This window comes from Pongo pygmaeus, chromosome 2, assembly GCF_028885625.2.
Source record: "Pongo pygmaeus isolate AG05252 chromosome 2, NHGRI_mPonPyg2-v2.0_pri, whole genome shotgun sequence".
NCBI lineage: Eukaryota > Metazoa > Chordata > Mammalia > Primates > Hominidae > Pongo > Pongo pygmaeus.
In genome coordinates, this window is record NC_085930.1 from 63,022,799 (window position 1) to 63,049,945 (window position 27,147).

Consider the following 27,147-nt stretch of genomic DNA (forward strand, 5'->3'; position numbering starts at 1 on the left):
GACTGCTATCATGCAAAACACAAACATATGATGATGAAGATTTAAATGAGATATTTAGGACAAGAGAGTCTGTGTCGTGTTTTGCATAAAACAGGTATGTAATAACTGTATACAAAGCATCTAGCACTGTGTTGCTAAAAACAGGTATTTAATAAATGATATTTCTTTCTCCTTGTGAAGCTCAAAACCACCAACTCATCAATATACACTTATTAAGCTTCTAGTGTGTAACCAACATATCAGGGTGCTATAGGATATTCAGAGGTGAAGACTGGGTTCCCCTGGCCAAGACTACTGGTCAGTGACTTAGGACATAAGACAGCCTATCTGGAAACTAAGGGTGTTGGACTAGATCTCTGCTGAAAACTTTTTTTTTTTTTTAAGTGAGAGTCAATTCAGGGAAAAAAGAATGCTTCAAGGATACATTTCATTTCATTTTTCTTTTGAATCAGGGTCTGCTCTGTCAGCCAGGCTGGAGTGCAGTGGCATGATGACAGCTCAATGCAGCCTGAAATTCCTAGCTCAAGTGATCCTCCCACCTCAGCCTCCTAAGCAGCTGGGACTATAGGTGCGTACCACAATGCCCGGCTATTTATATTTGTGTGGGTGTATACATATATATACATATGTAGAGACGGGAGTGTATATGTAGAGATGGGAGTCTCACTATGTTGTCTAGGCTGGTCTCAAACTTCTGGCTTCAAGTGATCCTCCTGCCTTGGCCTTCCAAAGCACTGGGATTACAGGCGTAAGCCACTGCACTCAGCCCAGGTATACATTTTAAACTAAAGAATGATAAAACCTTCTTTTGTATACCATTGAAAAAAATGGACATAGGTAATAAATTTATAAAAGACTGTTAACAGTATTACTATAGCTACTAACAAGCTACTATCTATGCAAATCTCAAAGGAAGTAACTACACAGAAGAAACTTTACAATCATCCAATAGACCCTGAGCTGCTGCTCACCCAGTTTCAGGGTCGCTAAGGGCTCTCTGAATTCTATTATATGCTGTTTCTTGAAGGGAGATACTTTTAGTAGAAAAAGGGCTTGGATTTATATAACACTGAATCACACTATGAAAGAGTTACTCCCTTCTTAGTCCTTTTGGATTCTTCTGGTTTTGCCAGGTAGAAAGTCTCCGTGTGGTGCAAGCATATCTTTAACACCTCTCCCTGTTTAACAAAGAGATCAGGCTTCCAGCTCCCAGCCTTGGCAAGGAATCACCTCAAGCTAGTCTTTACCCATGTTGTTTTACTGTTCTATCTTATTTTTACAATTGCCTTCTATTTATGGCAACTGATACTGTTTTTCCATTTCCCAATAGTGACAAAAAGTTTCCGTTACATTTTTCTAAATAAAAAAGATGGGCTGATTTAAAGAAAAGTAATGAGTCAAAGTATAGGCAGTAAAATGGAAATGGTAAATGAAGTCCAGGAAAGGTGAATGTTTGAGAAATACACAACTGCTCCAACCTTACCATTCTACAGATGAGCAAACTGTGACCCAGCCTCTTCCAAGGTCCCATAACAAGTGTTGGGACCTTAGGCTTTGAATCCATGTCTGGTGCACTGACCTGCCTTCAGTCAGGGCTATGGGTATTTATTTTGGCTTCTGCCTCTAATCCTCACACTAAAGCAACGTATGGGGCAGGACAAGTAGCAGGCGGAGGAAGGAACTGCCTCCCCACCCTCTCATCCCGTCCAACCCCAAGCACCCCTAGGCACAGGTCTCAGATCAGCAGCATCCCCTCCACTCTGTACTCAAAGCCCCTATTCAGGCATACAAGCAGGGTCCCCCAGCCCCACGGCAGTCACTCATGCCTCTCGGTGATATGCGTCTCAAACCTCCCTTGCCCAGACCTGCTCCAGCCCAAAGTGGGGATTTTTCTCCCCCTTTGCTTTCATCTGTTTCATGTAGGAAAGCGGAAGAAAGCTTTGCTCACTGACTGATCTCCAAGAGGATGTGGTTCCTGTATGGGAGATTTATTCCAGTCAGTCTGGCCTTTGGCGAAATAACGTCAGAGTGGTGCAACCGTGCTCTTGAAATTCAGAGTCTGACAGTTCAAGACCCTCAACCAAGGCCCTAGGCTGTAGCATCAAATGTGAGCTAATGCAAAGAAAGCACCTAGCACAGTGCTTGGCACACAGTAAACAGTCACGATCCAGGAGCTTTAGCATTGTCTTATTTTATTCCCTATTGTCATAATTGTCTGGATGAAAAGGCCTTTTTGTTTTGTTTTTTGCACAAAGTACAGATCAAGGCAACAGGTCCTTCACATACAGCCAAGCAGCCTGTGTACTGCACACCCCAGGTGGCACCATACATAGACCAAAAGGTGAAGGAGTTGCTCTTGTGATTGTACAATGCACAGCCTGCACAACCAGACCTGGTATCCCCTCACATAATTCACTACAAATTCCTGATCCAGAAGTCAAGAAGTCTGGGTTTGGACACTGCTTTCTCCAGTAACTTACTGAGAGATCTTACGCAAGTGCCTTTTCCTCTCTGTGTCACAGTTTCCTCTTCTGTAACAGGACTTGTGTCTGAAGTTTCCTCCAGCTATAAAATTCTGTGATTCTACAGAGGCAGATTTCAATTTTTGAAAGGCTATTGTAAAAAAGATGAAATAAGCTCCCTCACCTGGCTTGAGAGAGAACCATGAGTTGGGGAGGGATATTAGAAGGGAACAGTACATGCCTCAGTCACGAAGAAACTCTTCCTCATGATCAGAGTACCCAGCACCCGATGAGGCAGCTCTGGGAGTGATGGGGTCCCTGTGGCTGGAGGATTTCAAGTACACTGGATAAGCACCTGTTAGAGGTGGGCGGTCTCTTCCAGCACGGAGAGTTTATTGTTGCAAAGCTTGGTTTGGCTTTCCTCAGTGCTAGGAGGCACTCAGCTGGGGACGGGTCTTGTCCACCCCTGTCGATTGTTATTAATGTAATGAACTTGTTAACTCTGCCTCTCTACCCCTCTTGCAGCTCCCACGAGTCCACATTCTCCAAATTAAACTCAGTCCCTCGGGCTGTGCTGGTGTTTACCTTTGCTGTGGCAAACAAATCTTTTCATCTTAGAAAGAACTAATAAATAAATCGCTTTACCCAGACTTGGGATAGTGAGAAGATGGAGCCAGGATGGCGAACCATGCAAAATACTCAAGAGAATTATCCATGCAAACACTTCCTAGCAGCTCTACTCCAACAGCTAATGCTAATTGCAAATCATCCTTATCTAGTCAAGACTGCGGGTCCCCTAGGAATTCCTAGCGGCAACAGCTATGTAGGACTGGTTTAAGTTTCTGCACATGAGGGAAAAGAATCAGAGGGTTTCTTTTAAAATCACAACCACTTTGGTTTTTCATTAATTCAGATGAGGTGCCCCCAAACAATGAGGATGGTTCAGGGCAAACTGCATCACCTTTGTGTCCACAATTCCATGAGGAATGGCAAGATTTGGCAATTATCCACTCAGGATGATCAATGAGGGGCATTCAGTCAGTCTTGGGAAGGTGAGGTCAGAACACCCCCACTGTTGTTGAATAACTTCAGTGTCTCACTCTCACTTCCAAAGTGAATCAATTAAAAAAAAAAACAAAAAACAAGCTTGGATGTAGCTCTTAAAGACTTCCATTCAGTAATTTAGCTCAGGGCACCATCAGCTCTTTAAACAATTTAAATAGTCTTTTCTAGTTCCCTGTTGAATACAGTGTATATTTACTCAATAAAAAGGTATCAATCTCAATTTAGGGTATTTTCCTGATGTGAAAGATATTTAGTTTGGCCAGATTCCAGAACCTTCTCTCTTGGTGACTGTCTCAGAGGCAAGTAGCAAAGCCATCTATCTACCTAGGAGATAACGAGAACTGTCTCCCAAATAATGTAAACAAAAATGCTTGCACATGTACCGTATTTGGCATCTTATACACTGCTTTCACACAGAATATCTACTCTGATTTTCTCTCTTTTTTTTTTTTTTTTTTGACAGAGTCTTGCTCTATCACGAGGTTGGAGTGCAGTGGCGTGACCTCGGCTCACTGCAACCTCCGCCTCCCGGGTTCAAGCGATTCTCCTGCCTCAGCCTCCCGAGCAGCTGGGATTACAGGTGCATGGCACCACGCCCAGATAATTTTTGTATTTTTAGTAGAGACGGGGTTTCACCATGTTGACCAGGATGGTCTCGATATCTTGAACTTGTGATCCGCCCACCTCAGCCTCCCAAAGTGCTGGGATTACACGCGTGAGCCACTGCGCCCGGCCTTACTCTGATTTTCTTAAACTCTCTACCATGAGGTAGCATGAGTCCCATTTCATGGATGAAGTAACTGAGGCTCAGAGATATAAAGCCACTCACCCCAAGTCAACACAGCTAGTAAGAAACAAGAGCCTGAGGCTGGAAAGCAAGTCCATCTGTCCCCCACACCCACGCTGCCTCTTGGATAGTTACAGCTGCCGAACAAGAAAGGAAATAGAATGTCAGGTACCTTTCTGCGTCCTGGTCTGCACTCTGCTGTTTGCTCTCAAAGGCGTTGAAGCTGCTCATGTCCACGTAGCCATCATTTTCATTTGCTGTGGACAGGGCTCTGCTCTGATCTTCAAACAGCTTCGTGAACGCGCCAGCCCTGGCAGGTCTCCGGGGTGGAATCTGGATATTCTCATAGTCCGAGTTCATGGCTGGAATGTTCTCATAGTCTGAAGTGTCAGCGCTGGGGAAGGAGATGGACCGTGGCTTGGTCAGTGGCAAGGGCAGGAAGGGCGGCCGGGAGCGGTCTTCAAAGGACTCTACTCTGGACACCGTCCTGCTGAAGGGGACACCTTTCCTCTTGCCATCTCTATAAAAGATGAGGGAGGAGGGGGATTCAGAAGCCCGGAGCTTCCCAGTCCGAGACTTAAGCTGAGGGGAGTTGCTGAGGCTTCTCCGGTCCACTTCCAGAATCCTGGAAGGCCCGTGGTAGCTGGACTCTGAAGAGGACCTAGAGGAAGACACGTTCACATCCACGTGCAACTTGTTCTCCGTCTTCTTCTTAAACGTCAGTGCCAGGAACCGCTTAAAGGATGACTTCTTCTTCTTGTACTTGTCCAGGGAGTCGCTCTCAATCAGGAGAGAGGGAGAGCTCTTTGTGATGGGCTTCTTGGTGATGCAGGCCAGGTCGAAAGGAGGTGGGATGTCTACCATGGAAGAAGGCGTGGAGGTGCCGCTGGACGGAAGGTGGTTTCTCTGGGAGAAACTCCCAGAGGAGCCAATCACACATGACAGAGAGAGATTGTCCTCTTTCCTCTTTATCCTGTGGTCATCGAACCGTGACCCCTCAGGCTCCTGGTACACGGAGACCGGAATCTCTCGGCCTTCCACGGAGAACGACCGAGGGTATAAAGTAAAGGGCTTTGCTGGCAAGGCCCTGCTGGCTTCCAGGGGCTTCCCCTCCAATGACAAAAGTGTCTTTCCCACCTCCTCTGTGGCACCTCCAATGCCAGGGGCTGACGAGCCCGCCTCAGGTCCGGTTTCTTCAGGGACGGTTTCTGGGACATAGCCGGCCACCTTCCCAGAGTGGGGCCGGACCCTTGTGCTGGTGTTCTTCCTGTCCGCGGGGACCACGCCACCCTCTGCCTCACAGTTCATTTCTTCTTTCGAGCCATAACCACCCAGGGCGTCCGATGCAGCCTGCCCTCCTTCTCCAGGGGCCGCTTGACCCGGCAGGCCCACTCCCATCACACAGGGGTTGGCCAATGCATCATCCAAGGCCTCCTCCTCCAGCACGACCACCACATCAGGGGCTGTGGGACCCTCTGCCGCTCCACCCTGTAGGGAGCCACACTGGCCACATGAAGCCCCCACCATGGGGTTCTCCTCCGCACGCCGCCCTAGCTTTGGTGCCTGCTCTGATTCTAAACCTTTCGCTGATTCAGAAAGAGAACAGCTCTCGCTGCAAAAAGAGGTGCTCTCAGTTGGGAAGAACTCATAGGGGCTTCCTGTGAGGGAAGTCACAAAGTCCTCTGTGCAGTCATTCTCAAAAGGGACAATCTGGCAGCTCTCCTCGGCGGACTCATCCTGTGCACGGTCCTCCAGGGTGGCGGCTGCCACTTCTTGGTTGGTTTTCTCCTCGTGGTCAGGTGGTTCACTGAGGTCAACCTGTTCCCCACCTGTGACACCCGTGGCCTCTTCACATCCCTCCTCAAGAACTTCAGGGCAGTCCGTGGCCGTCTCTGCCTCCTGGACCCCGGCCAGCTCCTCCTTCTCAGGGGGCTCCTCACTGGTGTCCTCAGCATCCTGTCCCATGTCCTCCGTGGGCCTGTCAGGACCCGAACCCTCATCTGCCCCTGCTGGGTCTGTGCTGGCACAGCCTTCCTCATCATCCTCCTCTGCCTCCCCGGGGGTGTCGGGGGGCTCGTGGTCCTCTCCATGGATGTGAGGCAGGAGGAGGTCACTCTGGAAGACCCCCTCTCCAGCCCAAGGCCCACTGTCCTCCAGGCTGCACTCCCTGTGTCGCTGCACCAGCTTCTCTTCCTCCTCACTTCTGGACACCTGCTCCAGCGTCCCTGGCTCATCAGCGCAGCCCTCCCCTTCATCCTCAGGAATGAGGTCTGTGCCTTCCTCACCCTCCCTGCTCAGCGCTCCTGCACCCGGAGCAGCGGGGGCCGCTGAATCCTCACCAGCTCCCGTCCCCTCCAGGCCACATGCCTCGCCTCCCTCCTCACGCTCCTCTTCTTCCGCAGAGGCCTCAGGAGACATGAGGGCTTTGTTCCCCACACTGCCCCTATCCTTGGGTTCATCCTCCCTCAGCGGAGCCCTGGGGACCACGATGTAATCCTCGTCGGTCTCTGACTCAGAGCACTTTGGGATGGACCGGGGACCCTCATCAAGCCCCCTGTCTACACAGAGCAGCCGCCCGTTGCTGCATTTGTTCAAGCTGTCATTCAGGTACACACTGGCTCTCCACTCGTTTGGGGCGGTCAGCCTGGGCTTGGGGGCAATGGGGGGCTTTGGACCCCTGAACATGGAGTTTGGACTGTGAAGACTCTCGGGCCTGGCTGAGGAAGGGAATTTGGGCGCGGTCACTGGCGTCAGTGGACTGGTAGTCTTTGGCTTGGGAGCGACAGGTGGTTTTGGCGAATCTAGAGGACAAAAATAAAGAAAAGGAGAAAAAGTACAATTAACTTTATTTCCATTCAGAGTCTCCTACACACCACTTGCAGGGGATGCCGCAGATGGTTCCATCGGCCCACGTGAAGCCCACCTCCCGTGCTTTGTCTTAGGCTTATGCCCTCCACCAGAATCTTTAAAACCCCTTGATTTTCCACTAAAGATTCATTCTGTAAACAAAGTGAACAGACCTTTCTTCTACACGCAGCGCAACTAACGAAAATCAACCAAATGAAATCCTGTGCTCCTCAAATGAAGTGTCCAGGTCAGTGCATTCATTCATCCAGCAGCTACTGATAAATACTTTCTATGAGCCAGCGACCACGAGAAAAGGCTGAACTTGCCGTCACCCTCCCTCCTGCCCTCATGGAGCTTACATCCACCCTTCTACAGCTACTCCATTGGGTACCCACTAGCTACACGCATAGCACTGCAGACGGCAGGGTCTCCTAGGGTCAAGAAGAGAAAACAGACTCTGCTGAGAACTCACAGTTGAGTTACAACAACTGAAGGGTAGAGCCGGGGACCCTTGGAATATTATGACTGAATAGCTGCCATTTCATCCCTTCATGAATGACACTCCAAAGGTTTGAAAGAGTGATGTGTGCTTCTGCTGGCGGTCACGTCTGGAATCTGCATGCTTCAGGACTGTGTCCTGCCAGACCTACACCCAAATTTCATGGGCATGCAAATTTCATGGGAGAAATTATACAGTACTTGCCAACATGGATATCTGCAAAAGGTCTCTTCCCTGTGGATGCTAAGGACCTTCTGACCATGGCAGAATAAAAGATGTGGTGCAGACTACAATGCAACAGGAATTAGAGAAGCATGGGCCGCTGTGGCCAGGGAAGACCTCTTAAAGAAGGTGACATTTTAGCTAAGATTTGCAGGATAAGAAGGATCTAGAGAAGGGGAACGGTCAAATGAGTGGTCGCCAACTTTTGAGCTCAGCATCTCTCTGCCACAAGACTGCCCATGCCTCCTGCCTGGCTTCCCTGTCACCTGCCTGGCCCCCTAAGCTCCCTTGCACACTGGGCATAGAATCCATCTCCATCCCAACATCTCTGCTTCAAAAGTACTGCCTGGAGCCCCACCACCCATGGATTAGGACTCCCATGTTTCCCCTTCAGCATGGTCTAATCTCCCAGCTCCATTCCCACTAAGGCTTGGGTATGACACAAGTGGCCTCAAAATAACAGCCTGGCTCCTAACAGGAGGGAAGATGAAGCAGACTGCCGGGAGATCTCTGCCAGCAAACTCTTCTCTTCCCACGCATGTTAGGCCCAGTTTTGTCCCTGAAACATCTAACACCACTAATCTCTAATCCAGGGCTGTCCCTGGAATGTGAACCACATATATCACTACATAGGCAATTTTAAATTATCTTGTAGGCACATCAAAAATAAATAGGTAAGGCTGGGTGCAGTGGCTCACACATGTAATCCCAGCACTTTCAGAAGCCAAGGTGGGCGGATCACTTGAGGTCAGGAGTTTGAGACCAGCCTGGTCAACATGGTGAAACCCCGTCTCTACTAAAAACACAAAAATTAGCCGGGTGTGGTGGCACATGCCTGTAGTCTCAGCTACTCAGGAGGCTGAGGCAGAGGAATCACTTGAACCTGAGAGGCAGAGGTTGCAATGAGCCAAGATTGAGGCACTGCACTCCCGTCTGGGTGACAAGAGCAAAACTCCGTCTCAAAAAAAAAAAAAAAGGTAAAAGTAATTTTAACAGTATATTTTATTGGACTCAATATATCCAAATATTATCATTTCAATATGTAATCAATATATAAAATGTATTAATGAGGTGTTTGACTTTTTTCATACTAAGTGTTCCAAATCTAATATGCATTTTACATTTGCAGCACATCTCAATTTAGACTAGCTACATTTTACGTGCTCACTAGCCACATGTGGCTGGTGGCTACGGTATTGTCCAGCACAACTCTAACTGGTTTTAGACATCTCCATAGGACTGTACCACTGGCACCTCAATTTCAGTATTTCTGAAGCCAAAGTTGGTTATCAGTGCCAATGGGTTTAAAGGTTAAAATAGCCACTGCATCAAACCCCTAATCCAAACCATTTCATCCAAATCAATGCCCAGGCCAGCCACTGACATCCATACAATGACCCAGAATCTTCTAGAAATAGTGACTATCAAACTCCTTGTTTCCGTCCACAGTCATGTGTGTCCTAGTTTAGAAAAATGTCTATCCATATTAGTGAAAAACAAAACATTGGAGCTTAAAAAGATACGCTTCAGCTACCTGTTAGAGTGGAGTAACAGAGGGAGCTTTTGGAGCCTAGCTGATCTGGGTCAAATCCTGACTTTGCTACTTATCAGCTATGAAACTCAGCCTCAGTTTCTTCATCTGTAAAATGGGTGCCACACAGCACCTACCCTCAATGGGTTGTTTTAAAAATTAAAGGCTACATAATATATCAAAAAGGCTCAGTAGCAGACCTTCACATAGAAATACTCAATAAATAGTAGCTGTTGTTCAGATAAAGTCCATCTTTGCCTACCCCAGATCTTCCCTTGGTTGAAGTCTTGCTCTACACTGATACACTATGTAATATGAGCTTCACACTGTCAACATTGGGTGGCAGGCATTGGCACGAAATTATTCTTTGGGGGTGGGACTCTCATTTCTTATCCTTAACAGGTGGGCATTTCACGTGGGTGCCATGAGACAGGACAAAGGGACAGGTGGGCCATGAAAAATGACCATCACCTTGGCTCTATCACCCCCGTCCCACCCAGTCCTTCATCCAATCAAGCTATTGATCTGTAGGCACTGTCTCCTAGGGAAAGGTTATGGCGGGTGTCTGAGGCATGATCCTGCAAGAAAATGACTTCCCCACAGGAGCCTCTGGGAATGGCAAACACTCAGCGCCTGTCCTGTGCTCCCAGCCCCAGGCGCAGAGTGCTTCAGCCACATCCCTTCTGAGATCAAAGCAAGCCAAAAGCAGAAAGGCTTCATCTGACCCTCACTGAAGGATGAGGAAACTAAGGCACAGAGAGGGTGAGTGGCTGGTGTGGGGCTACCCAGCGAGTCCAGAGCAGGGCCCTGGTAGAACCTGCGTTTCCTGCTTTCTAGTGTTGTCACCTGACCCTCTGCCATCCCCTTTTTGCCACAGAGTGTTTCCTCTATGATGGAGACTCAGAGGTCCCAGCATCTGGTGAAGAAGAGAAGGGTAAAATGTAGGGAAACTAAGGCCAGGGTGACCAGAAACAGCTGGGCAGTTTAAAAATGTATGTAAGGCTGGGTCCAGGGCTCAGAACTACTAACTGACCAAAAAGTGAACAACTAGCTTTAATTTGCTCCCATTCAATTTATCTTAGTCTAATTCCATTAAATACATATTTATTGAGTACCAACTATGTGCCAGGCCCTAATCTAGATTATTTGGATGCATCAATAAGTGTAACAAAGCCCCCAGACTCAGGGACCTTGTATTGAGAAGTGGTGGGAGATATGCAAGAGAAAGGGTAAGTACATTACATATCATATGCTAGATGATGATAAAGTCTATGCAAAATGATTAGGAGTATTTTTTTTTTTTTTGCGATTTTAGATAGAGTGACCAGCATAGGCTTCACTGAGAGGACATATGAGCAAAGACACGAAAGTGGTGAGGAAAGCTAGGACTCACTTGGCGTCCAAGAAACAGCGAAGAGGCCAGCATGGCCAGAGGGGAGCAAGTGATCGAGCAGGAGAAGCAGATGAGGCTAGAGGAATCACAGGAGGGTGCAGATTATGCAGGGCTTTGACTCAGAGTGATATGGGAAGCCATTGCAGGGTTTTGAGCAGATGGACATGCACATTCTGGCTAATGTGTTGAAATACACTGAAATGGTGAGGAAGGAAGCAGGGAGACCAGTGAGGAGACTCCTGCAATTATCCAACCAAGAGATGATGGAGGCTTGGATCAGGCTGAGGTGAAAAGAGGTCAGATTCTGAACAAGAAGGGAGAGCTGAGGGGATCTGCTGACCATATGAATGTGGGGTGTAAAAGAAAGAGAAAAGTCAAGAACGACACCAAGGTTTTGAGTCTGCGCAACTAGAAAGGTGAAGTTTCTGCCAACTGGAACAGGAAAGACTGCAGGTGCTGGGGAGGGAAATCCAGAATTTCAGTTTGCATGGGTCAAACTCCATTCACAGTCACCTACTACACACTGGTGGAGATGTCAAGCAGGCTCTGGCTTCTGAAGAGAGGTCTGGCTGGATGTCACCATCATAGAGATGGAATTTAAGGCAGGAGCCTGTTGAGATCACCAGAGGCATGAGTGCGGACAGAGAAGAGGGAAGGGCCAAGGAGGGAGCTCTGGGGGCCCCAGCCAGCAGAGATAAGGAGGGTGCAAACAAATCAAGAGTATGAGAGCATCCAGCTGTGCCCCCTCCTACTCACCCGCATCACAAAAGGGAGCCAGATGGAGCTCCTGACCTCAGCATCATGTTATCTACGTCTAAGGGCAATTCTGCCTAGAGAAGACTCAGAAAAGAGAGAGCACTGAGTGTAGGCTGAAGGACAGGAGGATTTTCACAATTAAAAAATAGGCTCCACCTGGATAGAGCACGCCAGGGAACTTTAGAGTATGCTGAGCTTTAGGGTATGGTAGGGTGAAACTATAGTCTAAATCAGAGCTGCGGTTTCCTTCTCTGGATTCCCTGTCCAGAACCCAGCATTGATGTAGCTGGTGGACCTTCTGGGCTCTCCTGAGTTCCTCTGGAGAAGGCTATGGTGTGAACCTTCTCTCTCCTTGTATCACGGAGCCTGGGGGTCGGTCCCTCCCTCACCCTGAGTTACTAATGCCCAGGGCCTCCTGGCAATTTGCTCTGCCTGAGGATGACTCAAACTCCAAACACCCTTTGAGCCAAGATGGCAGGAGTTAACTAGGGGCTGGGGGAATCGCACTGACAGGAGGAAGAGATTTTTAACAGCTTCTAGTGATAGAAATCATCCCCAGCCAGCCCCCTGGTACCAGTTTATATTTTCTCTCTCTATTTTAATTAAATATCTGTCACTCACATGTTCGTGCTTGCTGCTCCCTTGTCGGCTATGTAGAAGTTCAATTAGCAGGGGTATTGGGATGAGCACTGGATGGGGAGCCAGGAGCACTGGATTGGGAGCCAGGAGCCCTGATCTTCACACCTGGCTCTGCCTTAACTGGAGGTGTGATCTTGGGCAAGTCCCTTCCCCTTTCCGGGCCTCGGCTTCCCCATCTGTAGAGTGAGGGGACGGGACCAGTCAGTCAGTCTGGTTTGCTCTGGCCAACCACAGCCTTCTAAACTCCTGGCTCTTCTTAAGACACCCTCTGACATCCCATCTTCAGTTACAAAGTCTGTTTCAGCTGCAGTTCACTATACTCCCCCTGGAACTCTCATAACCATATGTTGCAAGAGTAATTATCTTCCAATTTCACCTTCCATTTACATCTTAATTTAACTTTCATTCCTGGGTGCCTGCTGGAATGTCCAAGCCAAGCCTGATGATTTCTAATTAGGCTGCTGTTAGGCTGGTCCAGTGATCCACGACACGGCACTACCAGGAAGACAGGACAGGACAGTGTGGGAAGAGCATGCTCAGGCTCAGGAAGGCTGGGCTCCCATCCCATCTCTGCTATATGTCAGCTCTGTGATATTGGGCACATCATTTTGCCTCTCTGAGCCTCAGTTTCCTTTTTGGTAAAATGATGAAACACCCCCTTTTTTTTCATAGGGCCGTTGAGAAGTTCAGGAAAATAACAGACATGATGCCTAATAAAGTCGACTGGCAAACATTTCCTACACCCTACTACGTGTTAGGCACTGGATAAAAAAGCAGGCTCTCAGGCTGGACAGTCTGTGTTTCAATCTTGTCTCAGCCCTTCAATAAGCCAGTGACCATAAAATCTCTGCACCTCAATTTTCCCATCTATAAAATGGGGATGGCAATGGTACTCACCTCATAAGGTGACTGTGAAAACTAAATAAACTGATAGAAGTAAAACACCTAAAAGCAATACCAAGTCATATTAAGTACCCAATAAATATTAGTTGGTATTTACTGGTTGCTCTGCTACAGACACTGTTCTTTCTAGGCACCTTACATGTTTTAGTCTATTTAATCCCCATTTTTCAGATAAAGAAACAGGTGTAGAGAGGTTGAATAACCTGCTTAAGGTCACATAACTAAGCATATGATGGTTCTGAGATTCAGTCCTATGGAGTCTGTGAACCACCATGCCACGTGATCACGAAATTCAGACCATGGTGCACGGTCTGAATGTGAGGCTGGTATCATTACCATCACATTGAAAAAGGAACCAGGTTTACACTGGAGACAAATTACAGGAAGGCTGAACCCAAGAGTGACAACGGCTAAGATTTCCTGGGACCAAACCTGCCTCTAAGTTTATTCCGACTCACTCCATCTCCCAGATTCTCAGAGAAGGGAGGGTCTGCCCAAGCCTCATGCAGGAAAACGTGGGAAAACTGGAAACGCTCTCACCATTGTTATAAAGCGAGTTTTATTAGGAGTGTAGGAAAAAGCTAGCCTGGCTCTGTTCAGCCACGCCAGCACAGGCAGGAGGCAACCCCCTTTCCAAGCAGTGGCTGGCTGGGCTCTGGGCCTCTGTTTCAGCCTCTTCCATTCCCGCAAAGTGGCACCCCCGATCCTGCTCCCCAATTCTGTGACTCACACTCACTAACTGTCCATGTGCCTGTATGCCCAGCAATAACAGGGCCTGGACACGGAAGGTGGCTGCCACACTCCCAGACTGTCTAAACGCGCAGCCTGCACCTCACTGCTAAAACAATGACTTTTTTTCATTAAAAAGATTTTTAAAAGAAAAAATCCTACACACACACACACACACACACACCAGCAGGATATGGTTCCAAGACAGCCAAAATGGTGGCTTCCTGTTTCTTTAGGGATGTGTGTTTTGGAGTATGGCTTTGGACAAGGGTGTTGGTTGGGGAGCGGGCTGCCTTCTACTAAATTCTGTGAGAAAAAGAAAATAGAGTGGTGACTGCTCCTTGGCAGGCAGATGAAGTTAGCTAGGACTGTTCCCTTGCAAACTCTCATTTTAAGAGAACTTTCTGCCCTCCGCTTAGATGGAGTTGGGAATCCCGAGGACTGGGTTCCATGCACCACCCATCTCCGAGTCTCACTTTCTAAATCCGTTAAACGGCACTACTCTGGAGGGATCCCTGCGATTTCAAACACATTTTGATTTCACGGAATCTCTGAACTGCAGGGATGAGCTGGGGGAGTCAAATTCATAGAGCAGGGAAGCGATGGACTGGGGGTGAGGGAACCTGGACCGGCTCAGCGCGGCGGCGAGGAGCGTCCCCTTGGCATTGGGTCCCCTAGGGGAGGCACAATGGAGGCCCCCGGCCAGGGCGCTGCGAGGGAGGGGTGCGCTATAGGGGGATTAATTTTGGGCTTTTTAGTCTCATCTGGAGAGTGAGCTCCAAGCCTCGGGGTCTAGGAGGAAAGAAGGGAGCAGGAATCCTCCTTCCGGTATGCCGAGTACTGAAGGGCTGGGAACTGGTCCCGGAGTCGGGGAGAGCTCCAGGACGGGCCCCGTGGGTCAGGTGTGGCCCCTGAGAGATGAGCAAGGATCGGTCCGGGACGCTGGGGAATGGAGGGCAAAGGTTTTGGGGCCCGACTAAGTCGCTTTTGCGAAAGGGGCGTCTTTCTCCGTTGTGGAAGGGACCCTCACTCCGGGGACCGCCGTGGGAGTGGGATACTGGCGCGCACCGCTAGGGCGCGGCCTCGCCAAGGCTGAGAAGGTCCCTGAGGCAGGGCGCTTCGGACGGGGGCCCCCGATTCTCAGCCTCCTCGGCGAGGGGACCCCGGAGTCGCGCATGCTTTGGCCGAGGCCGAGCGGCACTGAAAGGTCGGAGGATTTCGGGCAGCTAATCCCAGGCGCCCCGGGAGCTCCAACTTGGAGCGCCCGGCCGGGGTCCCTCGCGCTCGTGCCTCGGCGCCGGAGGTCGCCGCGCCTCCTACCTGCTCTGTTCATCTTCAGCGCGCTGGGCCCGGGCCGCCGTCGGCGCGTCAGTCCGTCCGCGGGTCCCAGTGCGACTCCACACACCGCCTCCCTCCGCGGCCGCCCCGCGGGGCCCGCACCCCCTGGCGCCCGCCCGGCCCCGGCGCGCCTTGGACTCTGCGCGGCGCGCAGGGCAGTGGGGGCGCCGGCCTCGAGCCTCCGGGGCGGGGCCGCCGGGCGGGGGCGCGGGGCGGGGGAGGAGGAGGGGGTGCGAGCGCGGGGGCGGCGGCTGGAGCAGCGCCGGGCGTCGCGTCCGCTCCCGGCTCCGGGCGCGCTGCGCTCTGGCAGCCGCGCCTCCGCCTGCGCCGCAGCCGCGCCTCCACCCCCTCCTAGACATTTCCTCCGCTCCCGAAGAGGAAGGGTTTTTTTTTTTCCCCTGCTCGGTCAGGGATTCAGGGAGGCGAGGGCCGGGGCGTCCCTGCGCACATTTAAAGGGGCCGTGGCCATGGACACCGCGGGAGGCGCTGAGGGTTCGAAGGACGAGAACTCAGCGAGTTGGGTTTCTGGGGTGTTCCTGGCTCCTTCGCCCAGCGGACCATCTACCCCTTTATTTTTAACTCTGGGCATTCGTTCAGTGCCGCGCCAGCCTCTGCGCTGAGCACGGAACAAGACAGCCCCAAATTCTTGCCCTCATGGAGCTTAGACGGGAGGAAGTCGCTGGAGACACCATTTCAAAGCGAGGGAGGGAAACCAGGGCAATGGGGCTGAGCGATGGCTCTCAGATGGCGCCGCACATTCTCGGGACCCTCCCGAGCCTCACTGAATCAGAAACCCCGTATTTTATCAAACCCTCCAGGTTTGAGAACCACCGGAGTAGAGACTGGGTGATCAAGGAAGGCCTCCCTGAGGAGGTGACATTGGAAGGGAGAACCAGTTAATGAGAAGCCTTTCCTTATCCACTCAGCACACACCGCGTAGCCCCTCACAGGTACCTGCCTGGCGACATAGATGACTCAGACCAAGCCTCCACCCTCCAGGAGTTCCTAGTCTGCTTATCCACACAGACAGGCAGATAGTTCTGCTACTCCGAGGCTCATGCTGGGATGGGAACGCACAGGCGCCTGTGGGAGCTCAGAGGAGGACCACAGTGGGGAGGGTTCAACCAGAGGAGAGGCCTACCCAGGAGAGGGAATCGCTGGGACAAAGACTTCGCCGAGATGGGAGAAACCTGGCCTGCTGGAGGAGTATCCAGAGGTGGTGCTGGAGGCGGATCCGATTTCCCCAGCTGTAAAATTAGGAACTGAATTTGATCCTTTCAAAGTCCTTTCCATCTCTGAGCTGCCCCAGAGTCCTTAATCCTCCAGGCTTCTGTGGAGAAATACTTGTGACTCGAATAGAAAATCTGTAGCTGAATTTGGTGTTACTTAGGCTCTTGATACATTTTATGGGTCCATGCATGGAGGTGTGGCAGGGATAGAGATGGAGGCGATGGTGGAGGTGGTAGAGGTAGCGAAGGTGGTAGTAACAGAAACAGAGAAGGTGGAGGTGGTGTTGGAGGTGAAGGAGGGAGAGGTGGTAGTAGAAACTAGTGGTGGTGGAGAGGAGGTCGAGGTGGTGGTGGTAGAGGTGGAGAGGGTGATGGACGTAGTTGTGGAAATCATGGCATAACTGGAGGACATAATATACCCCATGGTAGTGGAAGAGTTGGAGGTGGTGTAATTGCTAGATGATGTGGATGTAGTGGAACTGGAGGAGATGAAGGAGGTGGTGGTGGTGGAGGTGGAGTTGAAGGAGGTGATGCAGGTGGTGGAGGCAGTTGAGACAGTCGAGGTGATGGAGGTGGGACAGGTGAGGGAATGGATTGAGTTGATGGAGGTGGTGGAGTTGAGTGAGGTGGTGGAGTTGAGGGAGGTGGTAGAGTTGGTGGTATAAAAGATGTGGGCAGGTATATCTGTGTTTAAATGTGGGTACAAATGAGTGAATGGATAAATCGCTTCAATATTTGATGCAAAAAGAAAATATATATTTTTTAAAAATTGATCTTGTTTCTGAGATTAGCAATAAAAGCAAAATATCCTAGAACCCCCAGGGCAGGAGCAGGTGAGGGAGGCTCAGATAATTCAATTCACTGCCAGTGTTACTCTTCGCTGTCAGCCCGTGCAAAGGAGAAGGGAGGACAGGAAGAGACCTTTCCACTACTGTTGAATTTGGGATTTGAGGCTAAGCAACGTCTACTTTAAAAGATCATAGCACCAAGGCCAGTTGGGAAAAACACAGGTCTGAACTTGTGTAGCTAAAGCCACACAATAGTGTGGAGTGATGGACTATGAGGTTGAAATGCTTATTCCTTTGTTTGGTGTTCCTAATAAGAGAAAATGGATAGGAAATACTGTTGGCTTTACAAACACCCACTGCCGATACTGGTGGTTGTATTTATGGGACTGAGCCACAGCCACTCACTGAATTCAGGGGGAATGACTGCAGATACCCACAAAAGACATGATGTGTGGGGGTGATGACCATCATCGCTACTTTCTTGAGCCTTTAACATATGTTTTTGTCCCAAGAATTTTATAAAGGAGTTATTATATCCCCATTTCACAGATGGAAAAACTGAGGCCCAGAGAGAGGAAGTGACTTGCCCTTACAGTCCAGCCAGGACTCTCATTCCATTCACCCATTTAGTACTCTGTGAATGCTTGCAGTCCTTGGTTTTGCCTTTTGTGGGCAAGAGCCTCTCTGTGCTTTTCTGGAAGAGCCTGGAAGGTGGAAGACAGAAACCTCTAAGGCAGATACCAGCGGGGTTGACATCTGAGCAGGCTTTCCCTCTCTCCCCCTTTCTTTTTGCTCTTTCCATCCTGCCCTTTCTTTCTATCTACTTTGGACAATCAGAATGGCCAGCAGCTGCCAGCAACCTCGCGGTAAAAACCTAGCGGGAGCGTTGGAAGTGGGGGCCAAGGGGACCATCACCATGGTTCTGCCACATCCCAGGACCAGCCAGATGTCAGCCTCAGAGCCTGGGGAACTTGGGGTCAAAGGAACTTGGATGTCCAGTGCATCAGCCGGGTGAGGAGACAGTGGCACTAACAGCAGGCAGTCGTAGCAATGACAGTGATAACAAATGCTGATAGCGGATGCCTGCTGTGCATCAGCTCTGTGCTCCACCCTTTCCATACATCTCATGACAATGTAAAGTGATTTTTATCATTGTCCCCCTTTTACAGGTGAGAAAGCTGGGGATCAGAGGGGTGAGACATTTTCTCAAGACCCAGAGGCAGTGGTGGAGTCAGACCCAGGTCCGTCTGTCTCTAGGGCCAATGCTATTTGCTGTATACCACATTTGCCCAAGGTTACCATGGCAGAATCTTGACCAGAATCCTGGGCATTCCTTCCTTTCTTCAATTCATTCAACCAGCAAAAACAAGTGGAGTGCCTACTTTGTGCCAGGTACCTGGCCAGCTTCACAGCCCAGCCTCACCCTGTGCTTCCCAGAGCTCCCAGGCTAGCTGAGGAAGGCCACCCAACATCTAATTCCCAATGAGAGCACTAATGGGGAAAACAGACTTCCTGACTGCCAACCAGTGTTCCCATTATGGTACCACCCCTCAGGTGCCTTTAGACTCCTGCGGTGGTGATGACAGGTTCCCTGGGGGCTTCTGCAAACAAAGTCACCCTTCACTGCACCCTTTAAGACCCCAGGACCCTCCCCACACACAGAGTTCCATCCCACACACCTCTCACTCATGCACATGCATAGTGCACCATTCTCCAAGTCAGCAAATGTTTCCCATCTTTCTATCATCCTTGGACAATCTGGGGCTGACTACCTCCCTGAACACGGCTCAGGTTATGGCAGCCCCAGCTCCAAATCACTGAAATCCAGCTCCCTATTCCCACAGGCCTGAAGCCTTTAAGCCAGCTCCAAAGCTGGATGTGGCCACGTTCTCCAGAAACAAAAAAGCACCCCAGGCTCTGTGAGCTCATGTGAAAGTGCCCATCACCAAGCCTCCCAGACAGGCAGTGGGATGTGGTGGTCAGGAACCACATTAACTTGGGCGTGACCTTGGGTGAGTCACTAAGTCTGTTTCCTCATTTGCAAATCATCATAGCTGATATTTGCTGAGCTATATGCTGATATATTTGTGCCTTCAATATATGTTTTGCATATATTACCTCATTTAATCCTCCTAACAAACCCATGCAGTAGGCATTGTTATTACCCCCATGTTACAGATGAGGCTGCCACGGTGCAGAGAGGCTAAGGTACTTACTTGCCCAGGAATACACAACTAGTAAGTGGTGGGCATGGGACCCTGGTTCTGGGGCTGGCCTTCTTACCTACTTCAGCACACTCCTCCCCACCCCCAATCAAATGAAAATGATAATAGTGTCTCCTCAGTAAATGAGATCATTCAGCTAAAGAATTCAGTACGGGAGAGGGATATAGGGGGGTGCTTAATAAATGATGTCTGGTACACAGTTGGTGCTCCATAAATGTGTACAAACAAAGCCAACTGACCAGGAACTGGGGCACACAACCCCCACAATCAGAGCATGAGAAGATCAGAAAGGAGCACTTACTGAGCACCCTGTGCATGCTGGAATGAGCAGAGTTGGGGGTAGTGGAGGGCAGTGCGGGAGCAGGGCAGCAGCCTGTGGAGGTGGCCTGGGTTCTGCTTCCTGCCCCCAGGCAGAAGGGGGTGAACCTCAGGGTTTGCTTTCCCACTGTGTGCTGGCCACCTTTGCATCCTGCTCCTGTGGCAGGGGCCCCCTGTGTTTCCCATTTTCCACGAGGTCCACCTTTTGTCACCTAGAAGAAAATGCATGCTATTAAGAAGGAAATTACCCTGGCCCTGCAGCCTCTTCAGCTGCTGACCTCTTGGTCCCTGCAGTCTTAGACTGCTCAACCTGCAGTGCCACGGCTGTGACACCATCAGCCTCTGGGGCTTATCTTCCCCTGAAAAGTAATTGAGTTGCCTTCCTGGCTCCAGGGAGGACAAATGTAAGCCAGACACCTGCTGGGGGGCGGGGGGTTGTGGGGGTAGAGTGGGGAGGGAAATGGTGTCTGAGCAAGGCCGCCCTTCCCTTCCCATGCTGCACACATTGCTGGAGGACATCACATAAATTTAGCTCAGACCCCCACAGCCCTGACCATGCTCACCCAGGCTGAGAGAGGAGCAGGTTCTCGACCACGCCAGGTACTGGTTCTGTGGCCCTGGGCAAGTCATTTCACCTCGCTGCACCTCATTTTTCTCCTCTGTAAAATGGGCATAATGAAACTTCTCTTGGGTTGAAGTGAGGATTCGGTGAATTTTAGTTCTCTTCTCTCTTCATTTCCCTGTCCTTAAAGAGTTCATGATGTGATCAGAGAGAAGGGCCTGGGATCAGCTGACAGTGATGCAGGGCAGCTGAGCTGAAAGTAGGGGATCGAATTAAGCTTACCCCTAAGAGGAGAGGAAGTGACATTTGGACTGGGCCTGAAAGGTCAGGCAGCATTTTCCAGGTGCAGCAGTAGGGTGGCCCTACTAGGTACAGGGAAACTGCCTGAGCAAGCGCCTGGAGGGATGGAAGAGGAAGGCAGGTGGGCACGGTGAGAAATTTTTGTGGTCACAGCACAGGACATGTATGTGAAAGCTCTCTGACCAATGGTGGGCCAAAGAGTCTGGACTTTACCCTGCAGGTAGAGAGGAGCCATAGTCTGAGGGAGGGGGTGACATGGTCAGCCCTGTGTGGTAGAAAGCTATGTGGTAGCTGGAGTGGTGGATGAGTCAGAGGGGCAAGTCTGGAGGTGGGAAACCTGGAGGGCAGGAGCCGGGGTGCCACAAGAGGAGATGAGACCTGAATTCATGAATGCTCCTGACCCATGGGGGCTGCACGGGCTCAAATGCATGCTGGAAGGCTTCTAGGAGGAGGTGGGCTTTGATCTGCACCCTCATCAGAGGCAAGGGCATTCCAGACAGGGGTGGGGATGGAAAATGGGGGCCAAATCTGACGAAGCTAGAGCAACTAGCGTGCCGGGTGGGAGTGCATTTGGGCGAGAGGGGTAGGCAGGGGCCTCAAGGTCTTGGTCCAGCAGTCTTCAGCTCTCCAAGGAAGGGCTGAGCTCTGGGGGAGGGGGGTCAGAGGCTGGGCAGAACCAGCTTGGAGTTTTTATTATCACTGGGTGGGATTTTTATCACTGGGTGGGATTCAAGGTCTGTGGAGGAAGCGGCCACCCTCTTCCGGCCAGCCATTTTTTTTCCTTGCACTGGCCTGTTTGGCTTTTTCCCGAGGCTGCATTTCCACAACAGCCCCTCCTGGCTGGCTGGGTGTGGGCACGGCTCCGCCACACACCCAGCAGCAGGGGCGGCTGGCCTTAGGCTTCCTGCCCCTCTCTGGGCAGGCGGACTGGAGGAAAACAGCACTCAAGCCTTCTTCAAAACAGGAAACTGCTCTCCCTGCTTCCTGAAGGGCAGGAACTGTCCCCATGGCAACCATGGGACAAAGAGGCCACGTTAACCCTTCTGAGGGCAGGCCTGGCTGAGAGCCTCTTCACCAACTCCTCCTGGGCATACAGGCGACAAGTGGGGGTCACATCCCCCAAGGGACACCCCCCAAGTCTCACCACCATTCCAAGGGAAAGGCAAGTCTGGATGTTATACCCATTGGATGGAGGGCAACATTGAAGTGAACTCAGAGGGGTGGAGAGGCTGGCCCTCATCTGGACCACACGGTACAAGGACTTTGGGTTTCATTCTCTGAACTAAAATGTGGAGCCACAGAGGAGGCAAAGCAGGGGAGGGATGGATTCTCATTCACATTGTAAAAGATTTTCTTCTGGCCACGGGTGCTGGTGGGATTCAGTGCAGAGTGACAGGGACTTGGGACTCTGAAAGGTGTTTTTTCTGGGGGACTTTGCCCTGAGAACCCTGGAGAGACCTGAGTCATGGGGAGACATAGTCATTTGTTGTGGAGGGTGGGGGAGGGTAGAGACTCTGTGGCTTGCACCCAAATGTGGCCACCACTCAGAAGCCCAGCCTTCTCTGTAACCAGCCACCAGCCGTCCCTCCCCCACCCCCAGTGGCCGCTGTAAGGATGCCACGAACACAGCTCCCAGCATTGTGGCTGCACACAACAGCTGCTCAGCAGTTGCTTTGAGAATAGCATCCTCCTTCCTTACCACAGCCCCTAAGCCCCAGCACCCCACCCACCTCATCACGTCCCCTTTCCCCACCCCATCTCTCACTACCTCCCCCTTTTCACTCACTTCAGCCACACTGGCCTTCTTCTCCATCCCTGACCCTGCTCAGTCCTTCCAGCCCCAGGGACTTTGCACCTGTTATTTCCATCCCCTGGAAAACTCCTTCCTAAATGTTCACATGGCTGGGCTGGCTCTTCTCATTTCTCAGGTCTCAAATGCCCCCCTCACAGAGGCACCTCTGACACCACTCCCTAGTCCCTTGCCATCCCATCACCTGGTTCTCTTCCTTCTCTGCACTCATTCCTATCTGAAACTGTCCCATTTATTTGCCTGTGTATGTGTGTGCTGTCTCCCCGATTAGAATGCCAACCCCGGGAGGGCAGGGCTGGATCTTCCCTGGTGGCTCCTCCACCTCCAGCACGGAGAACATAGCCCAGCACACAGTAAGTGCTCACTCTAACATCTGCTCAGTGCAGGGAACCATCTCTCAAGAGGAGTTAGTTGGGGGCACGGGGAGCAAAGATTAAATGATCGCCCTATAAGAGAACTAACATTTCTTGAGCAAGCACAATTGCCAGGAACTTTTTGGGGTGCTGATTGCATTTGGAGGGATGTATTATTATCCCCGTTTTTCAGATGAGGAGACTGAGACTGAGAGAAGTAAAGGTTCATGCTGGAGGAGTTGAGGTTAAACCCAGGGTAAACCTGTGCCTTCCTGCTTACCCTCCCACCAAGCTGAAAGGGGCCTCATGCACAGAGAATGAAAAAAGGTGATTTGACTTTCTGAGGAGTTGACAAGGTCACTGCCAAGGTCCACACCTTTGGGTTAAAGCAGGGGATCCCAAACTCCCTGATCTGAAGGATCTTCCGGGCTGGGTATAATACACATTTTGATGCTTGCTCCCAGGCCCAGTGAGGTGAGATTCCCTGCAGCTTGAATGAGATTCTTCATTTGGAGAAACAGGGGGTTAAGGCTCTGGAGGCCCTGTTAAAAGCCTGGGGTTGGGGGAACACAGGGACTCCCTTCTCACCAAAGGGCCTGAAGTCCGAACTAGGCCATCAGAGGAGAACCCAGCTGTTAATCATTCACTCAATGTGTGGTAGAGTCTAAGGGCCAGGGCCTGTCCGTGCCCTGCTGTGCCCAGCTAGGGAGCCGGGGCAGCTCGGGAAAGCCCTGACAAGCAATTGACTCCAACTTCCTACCTTTGACAGACACCTGTCCTTGAATTCTGGGGACGGGAAGCTCAGTCCTCACAAGGCCGACCCTTCCCTTGTGGGCTGGCTTTGCAGAACAGAGGTAGCAATGTCACCTTCTCCAATGCACCAGGAAGGGTGGTGGTTTAAAGAGAGGCATTTTGATGAGCCACCAGGGCCAACTCCTGATTTATTTTCCCCATTCGAGCTCCAGAGTGGAGACTGCGTTCTCTCTGCCAGCCCTGTGGCAGAGGGTGAGGGACGTAGTGGCTCTGGAAAGACCATATTAATTAGCTTAATGAGCACTTGTGCATTCGTGCGCACAGACATGGGAGGCAAGTGTGAACCTCTGTCACCGACATCATTAATTGCTAGGGGTGCATCTCCCCCCACCCAAAACCCAGACGCTTAGAGAAATGAATCAGGGCCAGTCCAGGAACACCATTAAAACACTTGGCTGCTCTGGGCACCAAGTCCATCGCCCTGTGGCTGCGGGGGCTCTGTCCTTCAAGAAGAGGCTGCTGTCAACACACACAGTCCCTGCAGGAGCAGCCTCCAAGCTGCCTTCCAGCAGGGGGGCCCCAGGCTGAAGCCTGGTCCTCTACAGCTTAGGGGAGTCCCTAATGAGGGGGGCGGGTGTGGGGAAAGCACCTTCCACCCCTAGCAGGAGCCACACACTGAGTCGGGCTGATTATTTCCTACAGTGTGATCTCTGACGCTGGGATGGAGCCCCAGCCCCACCACTCACCAGCCCTGAGCCCCCACAAAGTCCCTGTTCCTTCTGGGTGTCCCTCTCCTCATGTGTAAAATGAGGCTTTTCTGGCATCTACGGCACATGCCCACTAGGAAGATGAAATAAGATAGTGACCCTGAGGCCCTTAGCCTAGTGCCTGGCACACAGGTAACCGTCAGCAATGTTAGATTTTTTTTTTTTTTTTTTTTACTGAGCATTGTTAACAAAGTCCCTGGCACATAGTAGGCAGTGAATTAGGATTTCATGTCTTTCAGCAGGTGGACCTTGTGTTTGGAGATCTAATCCACGTGCCATTTCTCACTGACTTGATAGTTTGGTTAACCAATGTTTAACCCTTTATAAATACCATTTGTTCACATCTCACCTATAAACAGGCAGCAGCAGCCAGCCCTCGCTGTCCAGGCGCAGCATCCCAGGGTCAAGTCAAATTCTTAAATTGGAATCCCGAGGAGAATTTGCCGCTGGCTATAAACACCTCCCTCAGGATCCAAACGCTCCCTGCCTGTCTGCGTAGGTGAGGGCTCAGGGCCTCCTCAAGCTGGTTGGGCTACTGGTGATCCCAGTACCATAAGCACCCTGCACGTATGTATGTCATGTATATGAGCATGTATGACCCTTTTCATAGATGAGAAAACTGAGGCGCAGAGACTTGCTTAGACACACAGCTGGCAAGCAGCAGAAAGGTCTGACCCCAGGTCATTTGTGACCACACACCTGGTTTTAACTCAAGACCCTCCCAACCAAAATCGAGATAATCTCCCCTGAAACAGTGGCAGGCGCAGCACTTACAAGAGTGTGAAGGGGTCCCCTTGTGGCCAGGCACACCTAGGTGGGTGGTAGAGCAGTATCCATACCCCTGGCTTCTCCTTGCGCCTTCATTTTAACCCCCATTTATCAGCACCCTCTTTACTCCAAGCATTGGGGGAAACCCAGTGGGGTCAGATGCACCCGACGAGCAATTAAAAGCAACACTGGCTCTTGCCTCACTCTGAGGATCAGAGACATAATTGGTGGGGCCCAGTGCAAAATGAAAATACAATACCTTTTCTTCAAAAATTAAGGATTTCTAGAGGTCACTGCAGCATGTGGGGATCTGAGCCAAGCACAGGGCCCTCCTCAATGTGGGACCCAGTGTGGCTGCACTGGTTCCATAGCCATGGAGCTGGCCCGGCCCCTGCTCACAGCTTGGCACAGACTGGGAGCAAAATACACGTTTATTGAGTGAGTGAAATGGCATGTTCACCCCCAACTCTGTGAGGTGGACTCAGGATCATGAATTTGCAGATGGGTAAACTGAGGCTCAGGAAGGTTCCAGATTCATCCTGCTCTACCTGAAGCCCAGGTCCCTGCCTCCTACCGCCCTTGTTTGCCCACTGTTCCATGCTGACCCCAATCCTGGCCTTTGTTTTCCTGATCCCAGAAAGAAGGGATAGTTTACCATGGGCTGGAGTTTATTTTATTTTTGTGTTTTCCAATAATTGATTCCAACAGTTCCTACAGACGTCCTGCAGAAGGAAAACATGTTTTGCTCGCTCAACCTTCGACTTCCTCATGGCGCCACAGTGGTGGGGGCCCACGGCCTCGAGGAAAGCGTGGGGTGACTTTTCCCTTGGTTATTTTTTTCCATCTCACTGTTGGGGGACAACAAAACATGTTTTCCTTTTTCTCCAAAGGAAATTGGAACTTTCTTATTGACTACTCGTTGCCTAAAATTCACCTTCGTTCTCCACGATAATCTTGGATTGGATGAGATGTGTAAGTTAACTTCAAAATAAAGGAATGTCCTTCATTTTACTGAAAGGACAACCATCACAACCAAAGATTTCATTCACATGTAGCCACCAACACCACTGAAATTCACCGTGGCTTCCTTGTCAGTCTGTGCACATATCTGAAGTGGCTTTATAATTTCAAGTTCACACATTTGCTCATAACGTTACCTTTTTCAAATGCACAGGGCTGAGTGAACATACACATAGCCAATATTCTGGTTAAGTTGAAATGGCTGCTTAGAGGTCATGGAAACAGAATTAGGTGTATGGTGTGAGGAAGGGGTCAAGAATCTTTTTATTCCCATGTGAATGTCCAATTTATCCAGCACCATTTATTTAAAACACCCTTTCTCACTGTACTGCTATGTCTCCCCTGTTATAAATTTGGGACTTCTATACATGTTGGGCTAGTTCTGGACTTTCCTTTCTGTTCCTTGGGTCTATTTGTTGATCTTTGCACCAAGACCACCCTGTCTTAATTATTATCATATCCACTGAAATTGAGAAATCGTGCTAGACTTAGTAACTCTCCTATTGTTGAACATTTAGGTTGTTGCCAATGTTTTATTATAACGACTTGTGTAATACTGAGTCATAGCAATAAAGAAACAATCATAGTTGAGACATATGGTGTGCCAGGTTGTAAGTGCTTTATGTATATTAACTCATTTAATCTTCATAACAACCCTTGGAGAGAGGTGCAGTTTTGGTCTCCTCTTTGAGAGATGAGGAATTCGAGGCACAGGGAGGCAAAGTCTTTTGCCTTCAATCCTATGGCTTCTGCATGTTGGGCAGGGGTCTGAACCCAGGCAGGCTGGCTCTGGAATCTGTGCTTTTATTCACTCACATCTATAGTAGGTGAGTGGATAAAAAGGGGGTGCATAAAGGAATGAATAGAATGGAAGTGAAGATGCCTTCTTTATCTTCTTGAACTTATGAAGTGGCTCAGTGGCTGTGGGTCTGAGAGCCCTGGGAATCCCACACCCCCACCTGGTCCACCACTCACTGGCTACGTGACTTTGGATGAGTCATTACTTCTCTTTAAGCCTCAGGTTCCTTGTCTCTACAATGGAAATAATAGACCTATTTGTCTGGATCATCCTGGGGCTTCAGG

At 50.3% G+C, this 27,147-nt stretch overlaps 1 protein-coding gene and 1 long non-coding RNA gene across 3 annotated transcripts in view; one reads left to right on the plus strand and one right to left on the minus strand.

Moving 5' to 3' along the window:
* FGD5 (FYVE, RhoGEF and PH domain containing 5) overlaps positions 1 to 15,318 on the minus strand; it is a 124,725-nt gene extending 109,407 nt beyond the window's left edge. For both annotated transcript variants that reach the window (XM_054482248.2, XM_054482247.2), the window contains exons 1-2: positions 15,154 to 15,318; positions 4,487 to 7,115 (exon numbers count right to left, since the gene is read on the minus strand). In XM_054482248.2, the coding sequence (XP_054338223.1) occupies positions 4,487 to 7,115; positions 15,154 to 15,166 (2,642 nt within the window). In that variant the 5' untranslated portion in view covers positions 15,167 to 15,318. The remainder of the gene's footprint in view (positions 1 to 4,486; positions 7,116 to 15,153) is intronic.
* On the plus strand, positions 14,605 to 26,654 carry LOC129033530 (uncharacterized). Its single transcript, XR_008501603.1, has 3 exons — positions 14,605 to 14,661; positions 22,675 to 22,756; positions 22,950 to 26,654. It is a non-coding gene; the product is annotated as an uncharacterized LOC129033530 (long non-coding RNA).
* Positions 26,655 to 27,147: the final 493 nt, after the last annotated feature.